The following is a 25,801-nucleotide window of genomic DNA, read 5'->3' as shown; positions in this document are numbered from 1 at the left end:
TCACAGGTTCTTCCCATCACAGCAGATGCCTGTTCTCCGAAACACACAGGAGGTGATGATGATAAAGTAGACCAAACTCTTGAGGAGGAGAAGGAGGTAGGTATAATAGGCAGAGGTGTTCATGAGCTGCAGCTGCAGGGTATCTAGGAGAAGTCCTTTGATTAGTTACCTGTTCTTTTGAAATGTCAGTACACAGTAATGGGAGGAGGTCATAATTATTCATTTCTGATGACCTACTGTGAAGTGTACCACCAAACCCCAAAGAAAACAAGTACAAGCACCATGAGCTCCACCAGTTCCAGGACAATTCAGAACCCAGGTGGCAATTCAAGTCAATCAACAACCTCAGCTAAATCCACTAGAATCTTCCAAAATATTAAAAAAAAAAAAAAAAAGTTGTGTTTTTAAAGAATGAGTCCAAAGGGAAAAATATTTGTGATAAATAGCATTTAGCATTTTTTTGCCCCTTCCCACATCTCTGAGTAATAATAACAGGTTATATTCATTAATGACTAATCAAATATCAAACACTTATTTTGAGAGCTTTGCATGCAAAATTCTACTCTTATATACGTTTTAAGATAACCTAGGAAATTATTGTGCTTCCTTAGTGGCTCAGATGGTAAAGAATCCACCCACAATGCAGGAAGCCTAGGTTCAAACCCTAGGTTGGGAAAATCCTCTGGAGGAGGGCATGGCAACCCACTCCAGTATTCTTGCCTAGAGAATCCCAGTGGAGAGAGGAACCTGGTGGACTACAGTCCATGGGGTCACAAAGAGTTGGAACATGACTGAGTTACTAAGCACAGCAGAGCATGAGATTATAGTTTCAATCACATTTTACAAGTAAACTGAGCACAGAGAAAAATAATTTGCCTGAAGTCATATATTTAGAAAGTACCAGAAACCACATTTCAATCCCAGCAACATGACTTTGAAGAACAAATTCTTAGCTGCTCTGTAATTCTGCAACTCTGTGTGCAATTGACACACCAGACATCAAAGTTAAGTGTAAACATCAAGTTGAATTGCCGATTTGGGAGGATCTGAGCCATTATATAAGCATCTGAATGCAGAGTTCCAAAGAATAGTAAGGAGAGATAAGAAAGCCTTCCTCAGCGATCAATGCAAAGAAATAGAGGAAAACAACAGAATAGGAAAAACAAGAGATCTTTTCAAGAAAATTAGAGATATCAAGGGAACATTTCATGCAAAGCTGGGCTCGATAAAGGACAGAATGGTATGGACCTAACAGAAGCAGAAGATATTAAGAAGAGGTGGCAAGAATACACAGAAGAACTGTACAAAAAAGATCTTCATGACCAAGATAATCACGATGGCGTCATCACTCACCTGGAGCCAGACATCTTGGAATGTGAAGTCAAGTGGCCCTTATAGAGCATCACTATGAACAAAGCTAGTGGAGATGATGGAATTCCAATTGAGCTATTTCAAATCCTGAAAGATGATGCTGTGAAAGTGGTGCACTCAATATGTCAGCAAATTTGGAAAACTCAGCAGTGGCCACAGGACTGGAAAAGGTCAGTCTTCATTCCTATCCCAAAGAAAGGCAATGCCAAAGAATGCTCAAACTTCCGCACAATTGCACTCATCTCACACGCTAGTGAAGTCATGCTCAAAATTCTCCAAGCCAGGCTTCAGCAATATGTGAACCGTGAACTTCCTGATGTTCAAGCAGGTTTTAGAAAAGGCAGAGGAACCAGAGATCAAATTGCCAACATCCGCTGGATCATAGAGAAAGCAAGAGAGTTCCAGAAAAACATCTATTTCTGCTTCATTGACTATGCCAAAGCCTTTGACTATGTGAATCACAATAAACTGTGGAACATTCTGAAAGAGATGGGAATACCAGAACACATGACCTGCCTCTTGAGAAACCTGTATGCAGGTCAAGAAGCAACAGTTAGAACTGGACATGGAACAGCAGACTGGTTCCAAATAGGAAAAGGAGTACGTCAAGGTTGTATATTGTCACCTGCTTATTTAACTTCTATGCAGAGTACATCATAAGGAACGCTGGGCTGGAAGAAGCACAAGTTGGAATCAAGATTGCCGGGAGAAATATCAATAACCTCAGATATGCAGATGACACTACCCTTACGGCAGAAAGTGAAGAGGAACTCAAAAACCTCTTGATGAAAGTGAAAGAGGAAAGTGAAAATGTTGGCTTGAAGCTCAACATTCAGAAAACGAAGATCAGGGTATCTCGTCCCATCACTTCATGGGAAATAGATGGGGAAACAGTGGAAACAGTGTCAGACTTCATTTTTTTGGGCTCCAAAATCACTGCAGATGCTGATTGCAGCCAAGAAATTAAAAGACGCTTACTCCTTGGAAGGAAAGTTATGACCAACCTAGATAGCATATTCAAAAGCAGAGACATTACTTTGCCAACCAAGTTCCATCTAGTCAAGGTTATGGTTTTTCCCATGGTCATGTATGGATGTGAGAGTTGGACTGTGAAGAAAGCTGATCGCCGAAGAATTGATGCTTTTGAAGTGTGGTGCTGGAGAAGACTCTTGAGAGTCCCTTGAACTGCAAGGAGATCCAACCAGTCCATTCTAAAAGAGATCAATCCTGGATGTTCATTGGAGGGACTGATGCTAAAGCTGAAACTCCAATACTTTGGCCACCTCATGCGACGAGTTGACTCACTGGAAAAGAGTCTGATGCTGGGAGGGATTGGGGGTGGGAGGAGATGGGGACGACAGAGAATGAGATGGCTGGATGGCATCACCGACTCTGTGGACATGAGTTTGAGTGAACTCCGGGAGTTGTTGATGGACAGGGAGGCCTGGCGTGCTGTGCTTCATGGGGTAGTAAAGAGTCGGACACAACTGAGCGACTGAACTGAACTGAACTGAGCCATTATATGTTGTTTGTAAATGAGGTTCCTAAGAAGGATACAAGTTATGGAAATCTGGTTGTGATATTTTGGTAAAGAGACTATTTTATCAAATGGAAGAAGGTCTTTAGTCCAAAATTCCTGAAACATCAGGAGCTCATGCCTCACTCACCTGTCTGTTTTGAATGTCTAACATCATGGCTGTGATGTTATAGGATAATTGCATTTATGTGTCTTTGAAGTTTTGCAAGAAATATATGCTGTCAAAAAGCAATTAACAGCACTAATGATGGGCCTGACTTGGCTACTCAATTAATCTCAAGACTGAGTTTCTTCCTTTGAAAATTTCTCTTTGCCACACTTCATCTTCATAGAGTCAGAACTCCAGAATCACTAGCATTTGGTATGGAAAGGATCTCAGGAGGTGACCTGCTCATAACTTACTCCCCTCGGTCAGGTCAGATATCAGCTGAATTCTGGGTCCCCTGATACTTGGAATGGAGTAGGGATCAGCAGGGCTAGAGCCAGAGATTCCAAATGCCCTTGGAACCTTCATGTAGGGAGAAGGGGCCACCAACTAGTACTGATTCTGTGCCAGCTAAATGGATACCCTATCAGAGACACTCCACATATGTGATCTTATATCTCCAATAACTGAGGTCAGTGTATTATTGTTTCCAACTGGCATATGAGGGCAGTATTGCTCAGAAATGTATTTTACCCATTTTTCATGAAGCTAATAATAAAAGAACTGGCGTCTGTGATATGGGGAAGCCCATGCACTTAACAGCCCTGCCCATGAGTTCATCCTGCCTCAGGACCTTGGCTGTGGGATTCTTGCTCTATGTCCACCTCTTAGAGGAGGAATAGAGACCTGAGTAAGTTGTGTGAACCATTGATTCAGATGGACTAAGTTGAATCCCCAGATCTAGCTGTGTGACTTTGTACAAAGGACTGAACTAATTTTGGCACATTGCCCTGATTGCAAAATGTTGGGAAACTATTGTATCACCTCATAGGAGTGGTTATGAGGAGCAGAGTATACGTGAAAGATATAACAATACACTTTGTATATCAAGCTTTCAGTGTCAGTTCACGTATTAGATGCAAGCAAGGGCAAAAACTCAAATGTCTAGAAGCAGCTTGATATCACATTTCTCTAGTCACTACAAACAAAAGCTACGCAACTGAGTGAAGTCCACTGTTGAAATAATTCAGAACCTATCCCTGCATCCTCAAAACTCCAAAACCAGCATTTACTGTGCTGAGATGACTCTTAGGGAATGATGGATTTACTTAAAATATGATGCCATCCATTCTGCAATATCCAGACTTTCTGGCTTTCTATCTTAAACCAAAGAAGTTCAAAAGTTAAGTTTATTTAGAGGGGAAAAGTGCTGTAATATGACACAAAGGCAAAACTTACTGTTTTCATCTTTCAGACACACTTTTGTAGAATTATTTTCAACAGTGACCTCTAGAAGAAAGGAGAGCAAGTATTAATTGCATTGTCAGTTGTTCATATCTATTAGACAGTGGCACATATGTGATTAAGTATATGTGTGTTAATATATATGTATATATAAGGTAAAATTTGCTAGCACAAATAGGAGAGATACTCTGATTAAATGTATGAAATCCACAATTCCAGAAATAATTGCTTTTTCCTACCATTAAGCAGTTCAAGAGGTAATTTGATCAGGAGGGAAAAAATGTAGGATTTCATAAAGGCAAACATAGGCAAAAACTTACCACTTTCATCTTTCAGACAAGTTTTTTTAGAACCAGTACCGGTAACTTCTAGAAACAATGGAAGCAAGTATTAATCGGTTGTCCTTGCCTATTATTTTACAATGTGTACATATGTATGTAAAATGTGTGTGTCTGTGTATATATAAATATGAATATATATATATATGTATGTATATAATCTGCTGACAGTGAGATAGCAGAGATAGTCATTAAAACTATGACAATGAGCCCCACAATTCCAGATAATTGGTCTTTCGTACTTTTAGCCAGAGAAGTTCAAATGATAAATAGATTAGAAAGGAAATAAAAGACTAAAGCATGACATAAAGGCAATCATCTACGAAAACTTACTGCTTTCATGGCTTAAACAGTCACTGGGAGACTCAGTGGTAGGGACAATTGAGCTGACAACTACAAGAAATGAAAAAAAGTATTAGTCAATTATTTGTGCCCATTATTTGACATTGTGTGTGTTTATACATGTGTTATTGTAATACATATATATGTATGTATATAGATAATCTGCTGAGAGAGACAGTTATTAAAAATATGAGCCTTACAGTTCCAAAACTAGTTGGTCTGATTCCATGTAATTCATAGATTTCATTTGCATATGATTTTCTATACATGGAAATGTTGAAGTTCATGAAGGCTACATTTTACCATAACTGAAGGGTAATACCCAATGGCATCTTATTTTCCTCCTGTATTCAAAGCTCCTGGAACTGTGCTTACCACAAAGTAGGTGCTGGAGAAATACTTGTTGCAAAGACAAGTAATCAGGAAAAGTGACTGCTCCATGACTTCAGCACCCACTGCTGAGATGAAGAATTGCTACCAAATCAAAGTCATTCAAAGCTAGAGTCCTCAAGGGAATCCCATGTTTGAAGGAGTTAGGCTAAGGCATATTTCCCATCAAGCAAAAGAAAGCAGCTGAAGCTTTCCAAAGCACATACATCCTCAGTATCCTTGGCTCATGGACATGATTTTTCTGTAGTTGTGGGGCTTATGGGCATGACCAAAGCAATATTAATAACGTTCATAGCTGAATGACTGTAACTGGGCCAGGCACTCCCTTAACTCTTCACATGCATTATCTTCTTTAATCCCCCAGTGACACTGGAGTGATTTGTGTTTTGGAGGATTAGGAAATAAGAATTAGAGGGTAACTGGCAGAGAGTCATATCAGTGATACCAGTGGTGGCAGAGACAGCAGTCAAAGGATGGATGTTGGGAATTAAATGAGAAAGAGCAAGTGGAGAGTACTCTAAAAATAAGCCTTAGAAAGAGAAATTAACCTATGTAAAGACAACAGAATTCCACCATTGTGGACATTAAAAACATCTTTTCTTCTCGAGATCTTAATTATTAACAATGACCTTTTTATTACAGGAGCTCAGCATTTCTTTCTGGAGTAAAAGAATAGATCAAATCACATTTTTAGTTATCTGACTTGATAAAACTTGAAATGAGAATTTTATTCATGAGTAATGTCAAACAAAAATGCAACCATATTAGTACAAAAATTTTTTAAAAGATCATGGACTGTTGGATGGAGGAAAACAATCACAGAAGTTGTTTGGTTTATCGCTTTTCTCCTGGATGGGTTCATGTCCATATGGATACAGTCTGGTATGTCTTTTATGCCCTCGATGAGATTTTTTTTTCCCTATAATCTAAAACGTGGATTTGAGGTATGAATGCTTTGGAGTAAATCCCAAGAATGAAAATACAAGTAGAGTCATGTTTTGATGTTAAAGTATCCTCAAGAACTGACTTTAGTAAGTCCCTTTCTTTCCTTACAATGATTTTATTCATTAAAAGGTAAATGAGGGGCTTCCCTGGTGGCTCAGTGGTAAAGAATCTGCCTGCCAATGCAGGAAGCATGGGTTTGATCCCTGATCTGAGAGGATCCCACACACCATAGAGCCACTAAGCCCATGCACCACAACTATTGAGCCTGCACTCAAGAGCCTGGGAGCTGCAACTACTGAGCCCATGTGCCACAACTACTGAAGCCCACAAGCCCTAGAGTCCATGGTCTGCAACGAAAGAAGCCACTGCAATGAGAAGCCCACGCACTGCAAAAAGAGAAAAGCCCGTGCAGCAATGAAGACCCAGTGCAGCAAAATATAAAATAAATAAATTTTTTAAATTATTTAAAAGATAAATAAATTTCTTATTACCATGCATTGATTGAGGTAGAAACAATAAACAAATTTTTGTAATAAACTTCATGTGTTTATGATAAGTTAAATTTATCAGTAAAGGCTGGTTGAAAACTAAGACCAGATTAATTTTATTTCTCTTCAAAATCATTTCATCAGTCTGTACTTCCATGTTATATTCTTAGCTTTTATCAAAAACAAAAAGCTTCTAAGAAACAACATTAGATATCTGCTGTAGAACGACATTAGCAGAAATGCCCTCATTAGTTTTACTGCCATTAGAACCCCTTGCAAAGCATTTGTTTCAGAAATTGTGTTGGTAAAACACATTATGAACTGGAGCTTCTCTCCAATATGGTAATTGTCACAGTGACTCATTTTTTCCTGATTACAAGAAAAATTAAAACCTAGTAGGACAATCAGAGCTGTGGTTACATTAGACTGCAACTAGCAAATTTGCTACCTCTCTATCCGTGACGAGTTGACTCACTGGAAAAGACTCTGATGCTAGGAAAGGTTGGGGGCGGGAGGAGAAGGGGACGACAGAGAATGAGATGGCTGGATGGCATCACCGACTCTGTGGACATGAGTTTGAGTGAACTCCGGGAGTTGGTGATGGACAGGGAGGCCTGGCGTGATGTGATTCATGGGGTCGCGGAGAGTCGGACACGACTGAGCGACTGAACTGAACTGAACTGATTTACAAGATTAGAAATAACAATTTAGGGCTGTTTTTGTATTCTTACTTTTAATTAGTTTTAGGAAAGGATACAAATAGATTTTATGAATATGAGAATAAATACATCTGTGTCATGCTTTGGAACGTTTCTCTGGTGCTATTTTATTTGCTCTTCATCGCAGTCCCAGGACAAAGCCAAGGCAAGTGTTCAAACCTAATTTGATCATTGAACAAGCTGAGGATCAGGGAAGAGATAGGCTTGCTTCAGAAATTCGGACTGGTGCCCAGTAAAAGTCTATGTACATTTGATTAAGCACATGGTTCCCACTGCTTAAAAAGGGCTTCCTAACCACAGGGAAAGGCACAGAAATGATTCCTAATTAGGGATACTCTGGGGCGTTTGGTCTGCTAGGTGAATACTGAGGACTTTCAGTCCAGAGTCCTATGAGTTACAGGACCACTGCCAGGGCCAACGCACTTCCAGCCCTCTGCCCAACATCTGCATCACAAGGTCTCCTTTGGGACACCTTGCCCGAATGACGAGTAACCCTGAGTGATTAAGAAACAAGTATATTCTCTTGACTATAGTGCATCCTTCTGGGAGAGTAATTCACCTGAGTGTGTTCATCCACACTCCCTCCAGGTCTGGCACGTGCTAGGGCTGCAATGAGAGTTTGTGAGAAGCATTTTCCAATGGCAAGAAATGCATTCTTTATATAGAATGAGAGTAAGTCTGTATACGTTAGCCTCACCCCATCTCTAATTAGAAAATTTTAGCTTATCTTATGGCAGTATGTAAAATACAAATTTCAAAAACCTATGAATGTGAGAGTTGGACTGTGAAGAAAGCTGATCGCCAAAGAATTGATGCTTTTGAACTGTGGTGCTGGAGAAGACTCTTGAGAGTCCCTTGGACTGCAAGGAGATCCAACCAGTCCATTCTAAAGGAGATCAATCCTGGGTGTTCATTGGAAGGACTGATGCTAAAGCTGAAACTCCAATACTTTGTCCACCTCATGCGAAGAGTTGACTCACTGGAAAAGACTCTGATGCTGGGAAGGATTGGGGGCAGGAGGAGAAGGGGATGACAGAGAATGGCATCACCGACTCGATGGACGTGAGTTTGAGTGAACTCCGGGAGTTGGTGATGGACAGGGAGGCCTGGCGTGCTGTGACTCATGGGGTCACAAAGAGTCGGTCACGACTGAGTGACTGAACTGAACTGAACTGAACTGAAAATACAAATTTCAAAAACCTAAAAACATAGTAAAAGCCCAGGAGTCTAATTAATCTACTTTTTGTTGAATTGCAATCTGCCTCCATCATACAAACACCATTTTATCATTTAATAATTCATTGTTTTGGAATTGTACCTTGCATAAAGCAGGATTAAAGTGACACTGACTTTATTTGCTGAGTAGAACATTCCCGAAAGATGCATGCTGCTGTTGCTAAGTCACTTCAGTCGTGTCCGACTCTGTGTGACCCCATAGACGGAAGCCCACCAGGCTCCCCCATCCCTGGGATTCTCCAGGCAAGAATACTGGAGTGGGTTACCGTTTCCTTCTCCAGGGGATCTTCCCGACCCAGGGATCGAACCCGGGTCTCCCGCATTGGAGGCAGACGCTTTAACCTCTGAGCCACCAGGAAAGATGCATACACGTTCTCATTTCCTGATCAGCCAAGGTCATCCACAGTGGAGATTTGTTATCTGCTAAGTTGCTAGATACTTTCACAGATGTTGTTTCCTTAAATCCATACAACAACTTTAAGAAACATCACTATGATCTTAATATTTTGCAAGAGGAAACCAAATCTGAAAAGGTTAAGTAAAATTTTTTTCACATTTATGTATCAAAGCCTATTCCACTTTAATTCTATGAGGGAGATAGCAGAACATTTATGCTACTATTAAATAAAACTTTATTTTATAAAGACATTTGTTTGTTTTGCATTAATGCTTAACAGAAAAAGTGGTGTATTTTATTTGAAAAACAGTGTTCTGGGAGGTTATATTTATGTTTATTCACATACCTTCATTTATTGAAGGAAAAAGAATCTCTTGATTAATTCCTCCTATATTTCTCTCGTGTTTGACAACACATATATGTTCTTTATCCATGGAGTTTGCAGTCACGGTCAGCCAGCTGAACTTCATGTATGTGTCAGTGGTGTTCATGGTATTTCCCTGCTGGGATGGCAGAGCTCTGTTGCCATCCTTTTCTTTCCAATAAACCTTAATAATATCAGGGAAAAATTTCTCCAGAAGACAAAGGTATGTTCCAGTCTTACTGTGGTTGATTTCAGCAATTGAAGGAAGAAAAATCTTAGGCTTGGGTGAAATGTCTGTAGCAAGGTTTCTATCTGTGGGAGAAAATAAAATATAATTAAAAGGAATCATTAGAGCAACACCAACATTTTGAGATTTGGAAAAACCTAGCAAGTAATAGGAAAAGTCAATGGCAACCCACTCTAATACTCTTGCCTGGAAAATCCCATGGACAGAGGAGCCTGGTAGGCTGCAGTCCATGGGGTCGCTAAGAGTCAGACACGACTGAGTGACCTCACTTTCACTTTCATGCATTGGAGAAGGAAATGGCAACCCACTCCAGCATTCTTGCCTTGAGAATCCCAGGGACGGGGGAGCCTGGTGGTCTGCCCTCTATGGGGTCGCACAGAGTCAGAAACGACTGAAGCGACGCAGCAGCAGCAGCAGCAGCAAGTAATAAGGCTTCCCTGGTAGTCCAGTGGAAAAGAATCCACTGCCAATGCAGGAGACACAAGAGATGTGGTTCAAACCCCGGGTTGGAAAGATCCCCTGGAGAAGGAAATGGCAACCCACTCCAGTATTCTTGCCTGGAAAATTTCATGGACAGAGGAGCCTGGCAGGCTACAGTCCATGGGGTAGCAAAAAGTCGGACACAGGTGAATGACAGAGGACAGCACAGCGAGTAGTAAAAGAAAGGCATCATTGAACCAGTGCTCAAGGGTGAGCCCATGTGCCACAACTACTGAAGCCCACAATAGATCGTGGCCTTTCATCCACAATAGATTGTCAGATGCTTATTATTGTTCTTATCTTTGATGGAAAGAAAAGTTTAAGACTTCATGTAACTTGCCCAAAGTCACAGCTATTAAGTAGTGAAGCTAGATTATACCTTGACCTTCATTTTTCTCCATTTGTAAAGATGGCATATGACTTTTAAATACCCCATGTAAATACTCCATATCAAGGCTTCCAAAATTCATGAACACATCATTTTCTCAGCTTTATTTTTTTGTTTTTTGACCATACTATGTAGCATGCCATATCTTAGTTCCTGCACCATGGATTGAACCTGTGCCTCCTACAGTAGAAGTGCAAATTCCCAACCACTGCACTGCCAGGGAAATCCCGATTTTAAAAAAAAAAAATCTCTTTTGCTCTATCATAGTGGAGCCTCTATTGGAGTAGATGGGTGGGTTGTGGGAATGGGGATGGAGGAGGAGACCAGGTAACTCTGATGGTTTCTCTATCTGTGAGAATCTTTAATGCCTTCTAAACTACTTCCCTTTCCCATCTTATCTTGTATTATAACTTATGCTCTCTTTGGCCAAATGACACATTCTCATGTTCTGAAACTCTGTAGAAATTCATTCTTCATTTAACTGATTCTGGAATGTACCGTATTTATTTTATTCCCCACAAAAATAAACACCCAGAGAAGTTTATCATTTTTAAAAAGTGATATGCAGTTGCTTTTTAAAATGGAGTCAGTGTCCATGGGTATGTGACAATGTATGAAGTTAACTTTTCTCTCCAAATGTGGGTCCCATGTCCAATTCTGAAGTGTTGGAATTCTCTTTATTTTTAATTCTATTTAACCTCTCAATTTTACATCTGAACCACTCCAGATGTTTTAGTAGAGCAGTACATTATTTACAGTGCCTTGAATATGGAAACAAGATAGCTATATTTCTAAAACTTCTATTTAAAATGTATAATTAACCCCAAACTCCTAATTTGGGATTAACAGATAATACAATACTATATGTAAAATAGATAAAACAATAAGGACCTACTATATAGCACAGGGAACTATATCCAATATCTTGTAATAACCTTGTAATAATGGAAAAGAACCTGAAAAAGACTACACAGACATACACACACAAACACGCACACACACACACACATATATAACAATCACTTTGCTGTACACCTGAAACTCACACAATGTTGTAAATCAACTATACTTCCATTTTTTAAAAAGTATTATTTTCAGAAGAGCTTCCCCAGTCTCAGCGGCAATTCCTGGGTTGGGAAGATCCCCTGTAGGAGGAAATGGCAACGCACTCCAGTATTATTGCCTGGAGCATCCCAAGGACATAGGAGCCCAGTGGACTACAGTCCATGGGTCGCAGAGTCAGACAAAACTGAAGCAACTGAGCACACATTATTTTCAGAAATGCTCTTACACTAAACTAATCAAGTAATGCATTTATCAGAATGTTGTCTCAATTCAGAAAGTGTTCACCAAAAGCACATTTTATTTTGGAATTTCATCTAAAGTTTTATCTTCAGTAATAATACATAATATTTTGACTCTCAGTGTACCCCCTCAATTTGAACCTACCCTATAAGGCTGCTGAACTGCTTTGGAGCACCACTATTTGCTCTTTTTCCACCTATTGAATAGAGTGTATATCCCAACCAGGAATTGAACCTGTGCCCCCTGCACTAGAAGATGGAATCTTAACCATTGAACCACCAGGGAATCCCCTCATTGGGAAATATCTTAAGAAAAGAAAAATTGGACTTCTCACATGAGAAGAAAAGAATTATTCAGAATTTCTGCCTGTGCAGCAAAGCACCTGATTTTTCTACTAAATCAGTAAACAGACAGTGTTGATACTCATGCTGTAAATATAGTTGGATCTTAATGTGCCTATTTTAATGTTATACATCTTCCTTTTAGAACAAGTAGTATTTTATTTAGTATCATAGCAAGACACTGTGTATTTCTTCAGCCATATACTATGTTGATATTAATGTGTTCTCTTTTTTCTTCTCATTTTTCTTTTATAAATTAGATAATTAGAACTATTTCATCTTTAAATAGCAGTTTCAAATTCATGATATTTCCCTCTATATTTGACTTCACTTCTTGATCACTTTCTTTATAAATTAAAACTTTTTTCTGATAAATATGAGCATGAAGCCCAAGCTTATTGACTATATATTTTAGAGCCAATAAATATTGTTGTTAGAAATGATACCAATTAAGCTAAAGGATTAAGATTTAAACCACATAGAACAATAAGACATATAAAAAAATATATTTTAATCTAATTTTTCTTTCTAAGTAGACAAGAACCTGCTAAAGAGAGACACATCCCCCCCCCAATTCAATTTTGTGTGTGTGTGAGTGGACAGTAAGAAAACTTTTCATTTGAGGAGTTAGAAGTACAGCTGCATTCTCTGAAGAATGTCCGTTCTGTCAACAGCTCTGCAAAAAAACTCTCCCTCCTGGATGCCATTTTCACTTTACATTTGAATAAACACCTATCCAGCACCTATGAAGTGTTAGCCCAGGTGCTTAGTGCTTTATTCACATTATCTCATTCAATTCTCCTACTACCCCTGCTGAATATACACTGTTATCCTATCTTATGGATTAGGAGACTGAGGCCAGAATCACCCCCATGTTCACATAAGTAGTTAGTGGTGGGTCGGAAATTCCAGGTCAGCCTGACTCGAAAGCCCATGTTTTTTGAAAATACACCTTCAGCTTCAGAAAAGGAAGCCTGTCAACTCACAAAACTTAGCTGTAATGATAAACTTCAGCCTTGGGCCAAACACTTTCATGACTATTACATATAATACATTATTGTTTTGTCTAGTTGCTAAGTCATATCCGACTCTTGCGACTCCATGGACAATAGCCCACCAGGCTCCTCTGTCTGTGGGATTTTCCAGGCAAGAATGCCACATGGGTCCTTTATTGAAGTCCACATGGATACAAAGCCAAATCCTATTACAATATTTGCAGTGTTGTCTACACACTCCTTTACTATATGGACTTGTAAAATCTCTCCTAAATCTAGTCCCAAACCACATACCCATTTTTTAAGACTTTCATTCTCATTTAATTGTTCCTCACTTCCCCTCTATTACCTTGGAAAAAAATTACATTCTCTGATACCTACCTGTGACGACAAGTTTTGTTCCAACGTTGAAGTTTTTCACGTAATTATTACACAGTGATTCAGGCTGTATCAAAAACTTTAGACTAATTTAGCTTCACTGATTTCTTCAAATTCTAGTGGAATTATGATGGCTTGTAATTCAGGACACCAGGATTCTGGTCCTAGTTCATTTTGCTCCTAACAAGTTCTGGGATTGAGCAAATCAAATAAGCTAAAGCCTTAGATGCTTCATTTATTTGTAAAAGATGATATTACTGTTAAGTCAATTGAACGTCCTTATCACTGTTGCAATGAGATCAAAACAAAACAAGAACTGAAGAGTGATTTGAATAAAAATAATATGGAGATAAGATACTATAAAAATTAATATCATTATCATTATTATTAGCATTTTTATTTCTGATCATTGTGTGGTCCAACATGACATTTTAATATCATGGGACCAAACTTTGCATACCCCAATAGGAATTCAGTGTTTGGGGTTTGCAATTAGATTTGTAGCAACTAATGACTTGTTTGTTTTGCTCTATGCTGTAATATGTCTAGAGCTCTCAAAACCATCACCACAGCTTTTCACATACCCAATTAATAGGCAATCATTTGTTTATTCTTATTTGCTGTATTTCCACATTTAAGAAAGTCAAAGAGAACATTGGCTGAAGCAATCAGTACGTGGAACTTCTTCACTGGTATTTTCCAAAATAAATGGCATTTTTCCCCCATTAACAGCACATCTACTGGCATTCCAAGATTTACCCAAAATTTCAGCCTCAAACTGACTTCTACCTAACATGCCCAAAGTTCAACTTGCAACTCTGGGCACTGAACCTTAGGACAGAATGACTAAGAGGAATGGCCTGGTCCAAATGAGGATGCCTGGTCCTCAAATCCTCTTACTGTCTCGTTGGATCACTAAAACATTGCCTGCCTAACCTTACCTGCTGAGAGTCACCATCTGTGGATAACATTAAGTGTTGCAGGACATAGCATCGATATACTGGGAGTATGAATGTATTTGTTTAAAGACCATTTCTTCCATTTTATAAAATGGATGTTGAAGGAAATGTCCCCTTTTTATTTGTTTTACAATGTCCACTTTTTACTTTGTTTTCCTCTTAAAGACTCCTGCACTGAAATTATTTTCTAATTTTGGAGAGAAAAGCATATCATATTTGAAAATTTGGTGTGTTTATCAGTTAACAAAAAGTATGTATTCCACTATATTTTTTTCTACTTTATTTCTTTTTCTTGCTTCTTTTGTATTGAGATAGAACTGACACATATTCTGAATATTTGATAAATGCATATTCAATATGACTTGCATGATCTTTTGGGCATAAAGAGAGGTCATTTCAGTGCCATAATTAAAAGCAAAAGCATTGTTTTCACATATGAGTAGCAATACAAAGAATGCACTATGACAATACTGTAGTTAATTGAAGGATCCAGGTCAGACTACAGAAAGTAAATATTCAGGATATAAAAACATGACTTAGTGTTTCTAATATCATGTAATAGTCCAGTCCACTTACTTCAGCATAAACAAGTCTCTGTGTGAGTGTGAAAGTAACTCAGTCATGTCCGACTCTTTGCGACCCTATGGACTATGCAATCCATGGAATTCTCTAAGCCAGAATACTCAAGTGGATAGCATTTCTCTTCTCCAGGAGATCTTCCCAACCCAGGGATCGAACCCATGTCTCTCACGTTACAAGCAGATTCTTTACCAGCTGAGCCACAAGGCAGGATCCCAAACTTTGCCAACAGTAACTAGTCATGTGACTTACAGCATTTAAGTGAACTTCTCTAAACCTCAGTTTCCTTATCTATGAAATGAGAATGAAAGGATTCCTGTTGAGGAAAAGACAAGCCATTGAAATACTTATCATGGTGCCTGGCCCTCAGTAAATATAGCTGATATTGACTAATATTAAAATTCTCTTTAATGGGATGGTTTCGAGGCCATTTCATCAGTCTTCCACCAAACAAAAGGTGTAGACTTTACAAGCAATAACTATTACATTGGGCTTCCCCGGTGGTTGAGTGTTAAAGAGTGTGCCTGCCAATGTAGGCAACATGAGTTCGATCCCTGAGTCAGGAAGATCCTCTGGAGAAAGAAATGGCAACCCATTCCAGTATTCTTGCCTGGGAAATCCCATGGAAGAAAGAGTCTGGCAGGCTACAGTTCATGGGGTCACAAAGGAGCTGGACATGACTTAATGACTCAGTAACAACAACAGCTATTTTATCAATTAAGAAAGGAAACAAGTTCATCAAGGTGTCCTGCCTCTCTGCAGCCACAGATCATAGAACATGGGTCCCCATTAAGCCAGAATTTCAAACACTTTTCCACTAGAATAGAAATGGTTTGTTTGAGTATTATCCTTGTTCTATCTGTCATGTTCACACTTTTATCAAGCATCCAGCACAGAAACAATTCAATAAATATTTGCTGAGAGAATGAAAGAGCAAATGAGGATATGTAACCATGCACACCATTTGCAAGGACTTTGGAGGTGAAATGACTCAAGCTGACAAACTTGTCCATATCCAGGAAATTTATGGCTGATTCATGTTGAGGTTTGACAGAAAACAACAAAATTCTGTAAAGCAATTATCTTTCAGTTTAAAAAATTAATTAATTTAAAAAAGAGATGCAATAGCTCAAGTTTTAAAGAATATCAGCCTACCTCTAAGAAGCTAGAGTAACAAGAAGTGAGATTTATCAAAGCTCTATAGTCGTTTACTATAGAATCTTTTTGCACTGCTATTAGGGATGAGGTGAAAAATCTATATTTGTTTTGCAAGTTATTAGGAGAAAGGAGCAGTTTTATCTCAAACTCTAGAGAAGAGCTAATTAAGAGAAGAGTAATTCACTTAATAGACCATCTACAAGAAAAGGAACCTGAACCAAAAACTTACACTAACATTATAAGGAACATGAAAATGGTATAAGAATATTGAAATATAAATGAAACAATAAAACTGAGTCCTCAGAATATTTTATTATCTGCTAAGTCGCTTCAGTCGTGTCCGACTCTGTGCAACCCCATAGACGGAAACCCACCAGGCTCCCCTGTCCCTGGGATTCTCCAGGCAAGAACACTGGAGCAGGTAACCCACTCCAGTGTTCTTGCCTGGAGAATTTTATTATCTAGCCTGATCTTATTCTGTATGTGTATGTGTTTTCCAGAAGAAAAGTTTCAACTGCTTACAAGCAGAGAAAATAAACCATTTCCAAATTAGTTTAGTTTCCATATACAGTGATCCGTAGCTGAAAAATTGCTGTTTGTATTCTGAGCCCAAGAATGTGGCAGTCAGATAAGGAGGAATCCTAAATTGCTTTTCTCTAAAAAGCATCTGTCAGAAATTTCTTGGCTATCCAGGGGTTAGGATTTGGCACTTTCACTACCATGGGCTTGGGTTCGATCTCTGATCAGGGAACTAAGATCCCACAAGCCCCCAAAATAAAATAAAATGAAAAGCATCTGTTAGTCTTTCATGACCAAGTTAAAAAATAGAAAAAAGTTACTTACCATGGGGCGCTATTATGAGCTTAGTTCCTTTTCCAAGTATCTTCTTTCATTCTGAGCCATTAACCTGGTTGAAACTCCTACAATAATCTCAGCCTTCACCTACCTTCATGACATGACTAGCAGTTAAAAACTTTTTACTGGCAACTTGATTTTCTGGGTTCTTTTGGAAGTCCTTGAACATAGGTTTTGTGGTATTTGATGTTTTATTAGTTTTCCTCAGATAAATGGACCCAAATATCTGCTTTCCACAGAGGAGAAATCATTGAAAACACAGATAATAGATGAAAAGTGTAAAAGCAGGAAAAGAACACATCATTGGCACCGAACAGTTAACTCCTGGCCTTTCTAAATTTCCAGGAATAGTATTCAAAGATTTAAGACTTTTTTTTTTCCAGGTGTTCAACTCTGTTGAAACAGCTCAGAGTTTACATCAAAGGAAAGGCTCTTCTGTTCCCACAAACGCCAGTGCTGCTCCGTTGGCAATTTAAGAATGTATTTCTGAAAAGAAGAAACTCTTCAGTAACTGAAAATGCAAATATGCCAACACAAGTGTACTTGAGAAATGTGAACAAAGTTCTCCATTTGTTGAATAATGTAATTCTTTACCACGCAATGCAAGATGAAAAAATACGTCCTATGATGACTTACTATTTTTCCTAGAATAAAGGAAGAACTTTGTAGAATTCTGTTTGCTTTGAGATTAGAATCCTTGCTAAAACTAAAACTTGAAAACAATATCCATTTCTCTGATATGTTGAAAGAAGACTCTTAGAGGCTGTTCTGTAATCTCAAGCCACTCACCTTAGATCAGGAGGAAAAAGAAATAGCCAGAAGCAACTGAGTGCTTCTCTGAGCACAGATGAACAGTCCGTCTGCCAGAATCCAGACAGGACAGGCCCTGAGATTCCCGTGTCCATGGCAGATCCACCCAGTCCTGGCCTGAGGCCCATGAGCACTCAATGCCTCTGCCCTGAGGATGAAAGTAAGAGGAGATCATGGTGAGCAGTTGTCCACTCACAGCACCCAACACGATAGAAAAGGATGAGAGACCTGGATGAAAATCATATTTAGGAAGGAGTCTTTTTTTAAGGGCTTCCCTGGTGGATCACAAGGTAAAGAATCTGCCTGTAATGCCGAGACCTGGGTTCGATCCCTGGGTTGGGAAGATCTGGAGGAGGGAACAGCAACCCACTCCAGTATTCTTGCCTGGAGAATCCCCATGGAAAGAGGAGCCTGGCGGGCTACAGTCCATGGGGTTGCAGAGTTGGACATGACTGAGCAACTAAGCATATCTCATCTTTTTTTTTAAATTGAGAATTCCGGGTTATTAGTACTTGAGGCTGACATACTCTTTGCATCTATTATAGACATGAGTGATGCCCACTCATCTCCTTTTTGACATCTTGTCTTCTGTTTTTCCTTATTCTAAGACCATGAGCAGAATTTTCAGAAGCTTTAGGAATTGTCTGTATTCCAAGACCCATGAAGAATTTAAGTAGTAAAATGTAAAAGAATAGGTAAACAGTTATAAAATCTTTGATTATATTTACAAAATAATACAAGACCATATGAAGAAAACAGTACAGGATTTTACTAAAGGGCTGAAAATAGCCTGCATAAGTGGAGGGACATATCATATTCATGAAAGAAAAACTCCATATCATAAACATGCTAATCCTTCCTAAAGTCACATAAATTGACTGTAATTCCAATCAGAGTTAAGATAAACTTTATTTGTTGTTGTTGTATGTTGTAGGATTGGGGTTGAGCTAATTATGTTGTAAGAATTTTGAAACATAAATGAAACAAAAGTCCTACAGAAAACACTCCAAGCATATATTAATATAAAAATATGATAAGGAATTTTTAAATTGTATGGAAATGAGAGATTGTTTTCATACTGGCTTTGAGCTACTGATCATTTGTTGGGAGAACAAAAATAGCTCTTTATCAAATACCGTATAAATGTGTTGCTGTTGTTCAGTTGCGAAGTCATGTTTGACTCTTTGCAACCCCATGGACTACAGCACACCAGGCTCTTCTGACCTCCACTATCTCCCAGAGTTTGTTCAAACTCATGTACATCAAGTCAGTGTTGCTATCTAAACATCTCATTCTTTGCTGCCCCCTGCTCCTTTTGTCTTCAATCTTTCCCAGCATCCGGTTCTTTTCTGATGAGTCAGCTCTTTGCATCAGGTGGCCAAAGTATTGGAGGTTCAGCTTAAGTATCAGTCCTTCTAATGAAGATTCAGGGTTGATTTCCTTTGGTATTGACTGGTTTGATCTCCTTGCAGTCCAAGTGACTCTCAAGTGTCTTCTCCAGCACCACAATTCGAAAGCATCAATTCTTGGGTACTCAACCTTATTTATGATCCAACTGTCACATCCATACATGACTACTAGAAAAATTGTACCTTTGACTATACAGATTTTGTTGGCAAAGTGATGTTTCTGCTTTTTAACACACTATCTGGGTTAGTCAAAGTTTTCTTTCCAAGTTGCAAGTGTCTTTTAATTTCATGGTTAAAGTGACAGTCTGCAGTAGTTTTGGAGTCCAAAGAAATAAATTCTATCACTGCTTCCACTTTTTCTCCTTCTATTTGCCATGAAGTAATGGGACCAAATACCATGATCTTCATTTTTTGAATGTTGAAAAAGCCAGCTTTTTCACTCTCCTCTTTCACCCTCATCAAGAGACACTTGAGATTCTCTTCACTTTCTATCATTAGAGTGGAATCATCTGAATATCTGAGATTGTTGGTAATTCTCCCAGCAGTCTTGATTACAGCTTGTGCTTCATCCAGCGTGGCATTTCCCAGGATGTACTCTGCATATAAGTTAAATAAGCAGAGTAACAATATACAGCCTTGTCATACTCCTTTATTAATTTTGAAACAGTCAGTTGTTCCATGTCCAGTTCTAACTCTTGCTTCTTGACCCACATTCAGGTTTCTCAGGAGACAGGTCTGGTATTTCCATCTCTTTGAGAATTTTCCACAGTTTCTTGTGATTCCCACAAAGGTTTTAGCATAGTCAATGAAGCAGAAGTAGATGTTTTTCTGGAATTCTCCTGCATTCTCTATGATCTGAAGAATGTTGGCAGCTTGATCTCTGGTTCCTCTACCTTTCCTAAACCTAGCCTATACACCTGAAAGTATTAGGTTTATATTAAAAAGCATCGAGAAATGTGAGCTAGAAGGAACAAGTAGGAGACTGATTGGATCTTGGGGTAGAGAAACCTGGAATGAGAAGATGGAAAGAGACATCTTTGGCTTTCCAGGTGACTCAGCGGAGGGTGTGGAAAAAAGGGAACCCTCTTACACTCTTGGTGGGAATGCAAACTAGTACAGCCACTATGGAGAACAGTGTGGAGATTCCTTAAAAAACTGGAAATAGAACTGCCATATGACCCAGCAATCGCACTCCTGGGCATACACACCGAGGAAACCAGAATTGAAAGAGACACATGTACTCCATTCAGTGTTCATCGCAGCACTGTTTATAATAGCCAGGACATGGAAGCAACCTAGATGTCCATCTGCAGATGAATGGATAAGAAAGCTGTGGTACATTTACACAATGGAGTATTACTCAGCAATTAAAAAGAATACATTTGAACCAGTTCTAATGAGGTGGATGAAACTGGAGCCTATTATACAGAGTGAAGTCAGTCAGAAAGAAAAGCACCAATACAGTATACTAACGCATATATATAGGAATTTAGAAAGATGATAACAATAACCCTCTATACGAGACAGCAAAAGAGACACAAGGTGTATAGAACAGTCTTTGGGACTCTGTGGGAGAGGGTGAGGGTGGGATGATTTGGGAGAATGGCATTGAAACATGTATATTATCATATGTGAAATGAATCGCCAGTCCAGGTTCAATGCATGATACAGGATGCTCGGGGTTGGTGTACTGGGATGAACCAGAGGGAAGGGATAGGGAGGGAGGTAGGAGGGGGGTTCAAGATGGGGAACACATGTACACCTGGGGCAGATTCATGTCAATGTATGGCAAAACCAATACAATAAAGTAATTAGCCTCCAATTAAAATAAATAAGTTTAAAAAAATAAAATAGGAAAAAAAAAAATCTACCTGCCAATGCAGGAGATATGGGTTTGATCCCTGTGTGAGGAAGATCCCCTGGAGAAGAAAGTGGCAACCCACTCCAGTATTCTTGCCTGGGAAATCCCATGGACAGAGGAACCTGGCAGGCTATAGTCCATGGGGTTGCAAAGAGTCAGACGTGACTTAAGGACTAAACATTAGGAGACATCACTACTTAATATTTAATTTTTGATGATGTGGTGGGAATTGTTCCTTCCTCTTTGATATTTTTGGAATATTTTGAGACAGATGTTCTTTTATAAATATTAGATGGGATTAATCAGAGAAGCTGTCTGGTCCAAGACTTTTGTTTTTGGAACGCTTTTGATTACTGATGCAGTTTCATTTCTGATGGTGTATTTATATTTTCTCTTTCTTTCTGGTTAAGTGGAGAGATTTTACATTTCTAAGAATTTATCCATTTATTCCAGGTTGTTTTTTTGCATGGCAAATGATTATTTGCAGTAATGTCTTATTATCATTTGTATTTTGATGGTGTCAGTTGCAGTTTCTTCTATTTCATGTCTAATTTTGCATATTTGAGATTTTTCTCTCTTTTACTTGATAAGTTTGATTTTCCAATTTGTCTTTTCAAATAACCGGTTCTTAATATCACTGATATTTTCTATTGTTCTTTTAGGCTCTATTTTAGTTATATCTGCTATGATCTTTATTATTCTTTCCTTCTACTTAGTTTTAGGTTTGTTTGTTCTTCTTTTCTCTAGTTCTTTTAGGTGTTAGTTTAGGCTGTTTATTCAGGTTGTTCTTGTCTCCTGAGGTAGGCTTGTATCACTATAAGCCTTTCTCTTAGAACGGCTTTTGCTGTGTGCCACAGGTCTTTATGGTGTTCTATTTTGGGGCTTCCCTGATAGCTCAGCTGGAAAAGAAGCTGTCTGCAAAGCAGGAGACCCCAGTTCGATTCCTGAGTCAGGAAGATCCGCTGGAGAAGGGATAGGCTACCCAGTCCAGTCTTCTTGGGCTTCCCTTGTGGCTCAGCTGGTAAAGAATCCACCCGCACTGTAGGAGATCTGGGTTTGATCCCTGGGTTGGAAGATCCCCTGGAGAAGGGAAAGGCTACTCACTCCAGTATTCTGGCCTGGACAGTTCCATGGGCTGCATAGTCCATGGGGTAGCAAAGAGTTAGACATGACTAAGCGACTTTCACTTCACTCACTTCCATCTTTATTGTCTTCAAGTGTGTTATTTTCTCTGATGTCTTGGTCACACACAGGTTGTGTATAGCATATTTTTTATCCTACACATGATTGTGATTGTGTTTCTTGTGCGTACACAGTAACTGCCACCTCTAGTTGTGCCCTTGGAGAAACTGGCCTGTATAAGCAGATAGAGAGTGGAAGAGGAGGGAGCAAACAAGGACCCTGTGAGCATATGAAAAGATAGTTATCACTACGTGATGATGACAAACAGAGGTGTAATGATGTATTTGTCAGTAACTGGGGAAGAAACTGGATCTCCATATTAAGATTGCTACCTTACCTGCACACACAGAAATTGAAATCACAGCAGATCAAAGAAACAAATGTACAGAACAAAATCTTACCACCACTGGAAAAATCTAAATTAAAATATATTTAATGCTTCAGTCTGTCCTAAAGCTGCAAATAGTTAAACCATGTGGTTGCTGATCAGTTCAATTACTCAGTCATGTCCGACTCTTTGCAACCCCATGGACTGCAGCACGCCAGGCTTCCCTGTCCATCACCAACTCCCAGAACTTACTGAGCAATAGAGCAAGTTAAAGTAGGTGCATTAACTAGCCAATCCCATCTTCCCTGCAGTCACAGAAGTGGAAGGACCTGAAGCTTTGACTTGCAGTTGTGGGGTTATCATGGACAAATATGATGACCTGGGAGAGCAGCAGTGCCCAGGGGTGCAATAAGAGAGGAGGGGCTTTTTGGTTGGGAGGACGCTCACAAGCACTCTTCTAGAATGCACTCCTGTGTCAGGCTGGGAACTGGCCCATTTCAAAGGAAGACATACTGCTTTATCTGTTACCAGACAGACCAGTTTCGGCTGTGGGCTGAACTTCAAAAGCAGGCGTAAGTAGAATACCATGGCTGGCTTACCTAAAACAATCATTTTTTTCCTACACTTTCACCATGTCAGTCATGCCCTAGTTGGTTATATGAGGAAAATATCTATTTGTCCAAAAGAGAGATCAGATACCAGCTTGAGGTTTAGGAAGTCTCAAGTTTTCATTCCATCATTTCTTATTTTTCATATTCCTGAATAATGAAGATGTTCCATCCCCAGCCATTTTCTCTGGATAATGATGGAATTAATGATTCCATATTGTCTAACCTTTCCATTTTACTCTTCTAAATGTGTCTCCTAAGAAATAAATCCTAGATGCCCTGTTTGTCATAAAGAAAAAATTATATGAACTCTACCAGTTCCTGGGAGAGTGAGGATATGCTGCCTGCTAGATTGCTTGGTTACAGCCTGGGGATGAAGGTCTGTTTTCAGGAAAAACTATGGCTGTTGTGGAGAAGAAGGAGGTGGCCATGGAATATATAGCTTCAGAAATGGGCATTGAGCTCAGGATTTCTCTTTGTTCAGAGTAAAGAAAATTTGGGGGAAGAAGTGAGGCAGGGGTTGTTACCAGAGCTGCACTTGGCAGCCACAAGCAAAATTTCCAGTGCAGTGTACAGGAAGTTTGAACTGACGTGCCTATTCCAGACAGCACAGTAGTACATGCCAGAATCACTATCCTCCAGATTTAGGATTGCAAATCTGTAGCTCCTTCCTGTGCCTTTATAAACAGTGTATTTTGCTTTACTGATTCCTGATTCGAACTCAATCTTGGAGTAGTAGACATTGTAGTAGAAAAGGCGTCGGGGAGCCATCCCCTCCTGTTGTTTGTACAGGTGGATATATGTGGCATCTTGTGTAAGATCGCAAGTGAAAGAAGCAGTCTCCCAAGTCTTACTAGTGACTGAGATCTGGGCCCCTTTCGCGTTGGAAGATACCTGAGTAACTGAAATGGGAAAAGCAACAAAAAATAATGATAAAGAGGAAACACCAGTTTCTTAGTATGACCCTTCCCTGCTCCCACCAGTACCACAAAATACAGAAAAATCCACTGAGCATCCAGGCAACACACATACCAAGAGCCAGGAAAACCAAAAGCAGCAGTAGGGCCTGCAACATGACTGGGACAGTGAGCTAGACTGGGGTTCTCAGCAGATGTGACAGGCAGGGGAGTCAAGGAGGATCTTTCGTAAAAACCACCAGGCTGAGCCCAGAGAGGGTGGTGTAGGAAGAGGCCTGGGTGGAGCTGCGCCTCTCTGTACCAATCCTTCTCTTGAATACGCCCCTGTGGCAGGCGGAGAACACATCCCCCACCCAGAAGAAGAGAAGCCTGAGCACTGAGAGCTCAGAACTGCAAGTAGAGGGATCAGTCAGACTGGGGGCTGCGGGGAGAAGCATGGACAAAGCTTGCCTGTTGTCTGGTGGAGTGAGAAAACCTGAATCAGGCTAAATTCCCTGCAGTTCAGCCTTTCAGTGTTAACTTTGATGCCATGGTCTTTTCCAGTGATTAAACATCTTTATATCATTTTCCTGAACTACCTTTCCTTTTACACCTGTAAGCTGACTTTGAGCAGCAAATCCAATAAGAATTGAATGAGCCTTATTAAAAGAAGTTAATATCAGTTATATTGGTCTATATTTGACTCTCTTTTAAAGTAAACAGATGTGTGTTTGTGTGTGTGCATGCCTCATAAAACAATTTGATGGAGGATTTATGTTCATTCTCAAGTAAAAGACTATCTCATAGGGTTTCCAGATTTTGTGGAGAAAAAAATGCAAGGAACTTTGCAATATTTGAAACATCCACAAAGGAAAAAATTTTTTTACTTATCTGAAATTCAGGGAAATGCAAATCGAAACAACAATGAGATAGCATTTCACATCTGTCAGAATGGCTATTATCAAAAAGAACACAAACAACACATGTCGGTGAGGATGTGGAGAAAAGAGAACCCTTGTACACTTTTGCTGTGGTTAGTCGCTCAGTTGTGTCCGATTCTGTGCGACACCATAGACTGTAACCCAGCAGGCTCCTCTGTCCATGAGGATTTTCCAGGCAAGAGTACTGGAGTAGGTTGCCATGCCCTTCTCCAGGGGATCTTCCCAACCCAGAGATAGAACTCAGGTCTCCAGCAGTGCAGGAAAATTCTTTATCATCTGAGCCACCAGAGATTCTTTACCATCTAAGTACACTTTTGGTGGAATGTAAATTTGTTCCGTCACTACTAAAAACAATATGGATGTTCCTCAAAAAGTTAAAAATGGAACTACCACATGATCCAGCAATTCTGAGTGTTTATCAAAAGAAAACAAAAACACTAAAATATACCTGCACTCCTAAGTTCATTGTTTATAACAGCTAAGTGCCCATCAACAGATGAATAGCTGTGGTTATATGAATATATGAAATTGTCATTATGTGGCCCCTAATTATGTGGAGGGTTT

At 39.4% G+C, this 25,801-nt stretch overlaps 1 gene segment (V, D, J or C); it reads right to left on the bottom strand.

Annotated features, from left to right (window-relative positions):
• Positions 1-24,569, bottom strand: LOC129551962 (T cell receptor gamma constant 1-like). The segment is given in 8 exon segments: positions 1-143; positions 4,293-4,343; positions 4,619-4,666; positions 4,970-5,029; positions 9,500-9,829; positions 17,191-17,233; positions 23,992-24,302; positions 24,433-24,569. Coding segments are annotated over 8 exon segments (1,029 nt in total).
• Positions 24,570-25,801: the final 1,232 nt, after the last annotated feature.

The sequence above is a fragment of the Moschus berezovskii genome, chromosome 3, assembly GCF_049115385.1.
Source record: "Moschus berezovskii isolate FMDL1 chromosome 3, NW_MosBer_1.0, whole genome shotgun sequence".
Classification (NCBI taxonomy): Eukaryota; Metazoa; Chordata; class Mammalia; order Artiodactyla; family Moschidae; genus Moschus; species Moschus berezovskii.
Note: the sequence above shows the minus strand (reverse complement) of the source record. Positions and strands in the feature narration are given on the sequence as shown.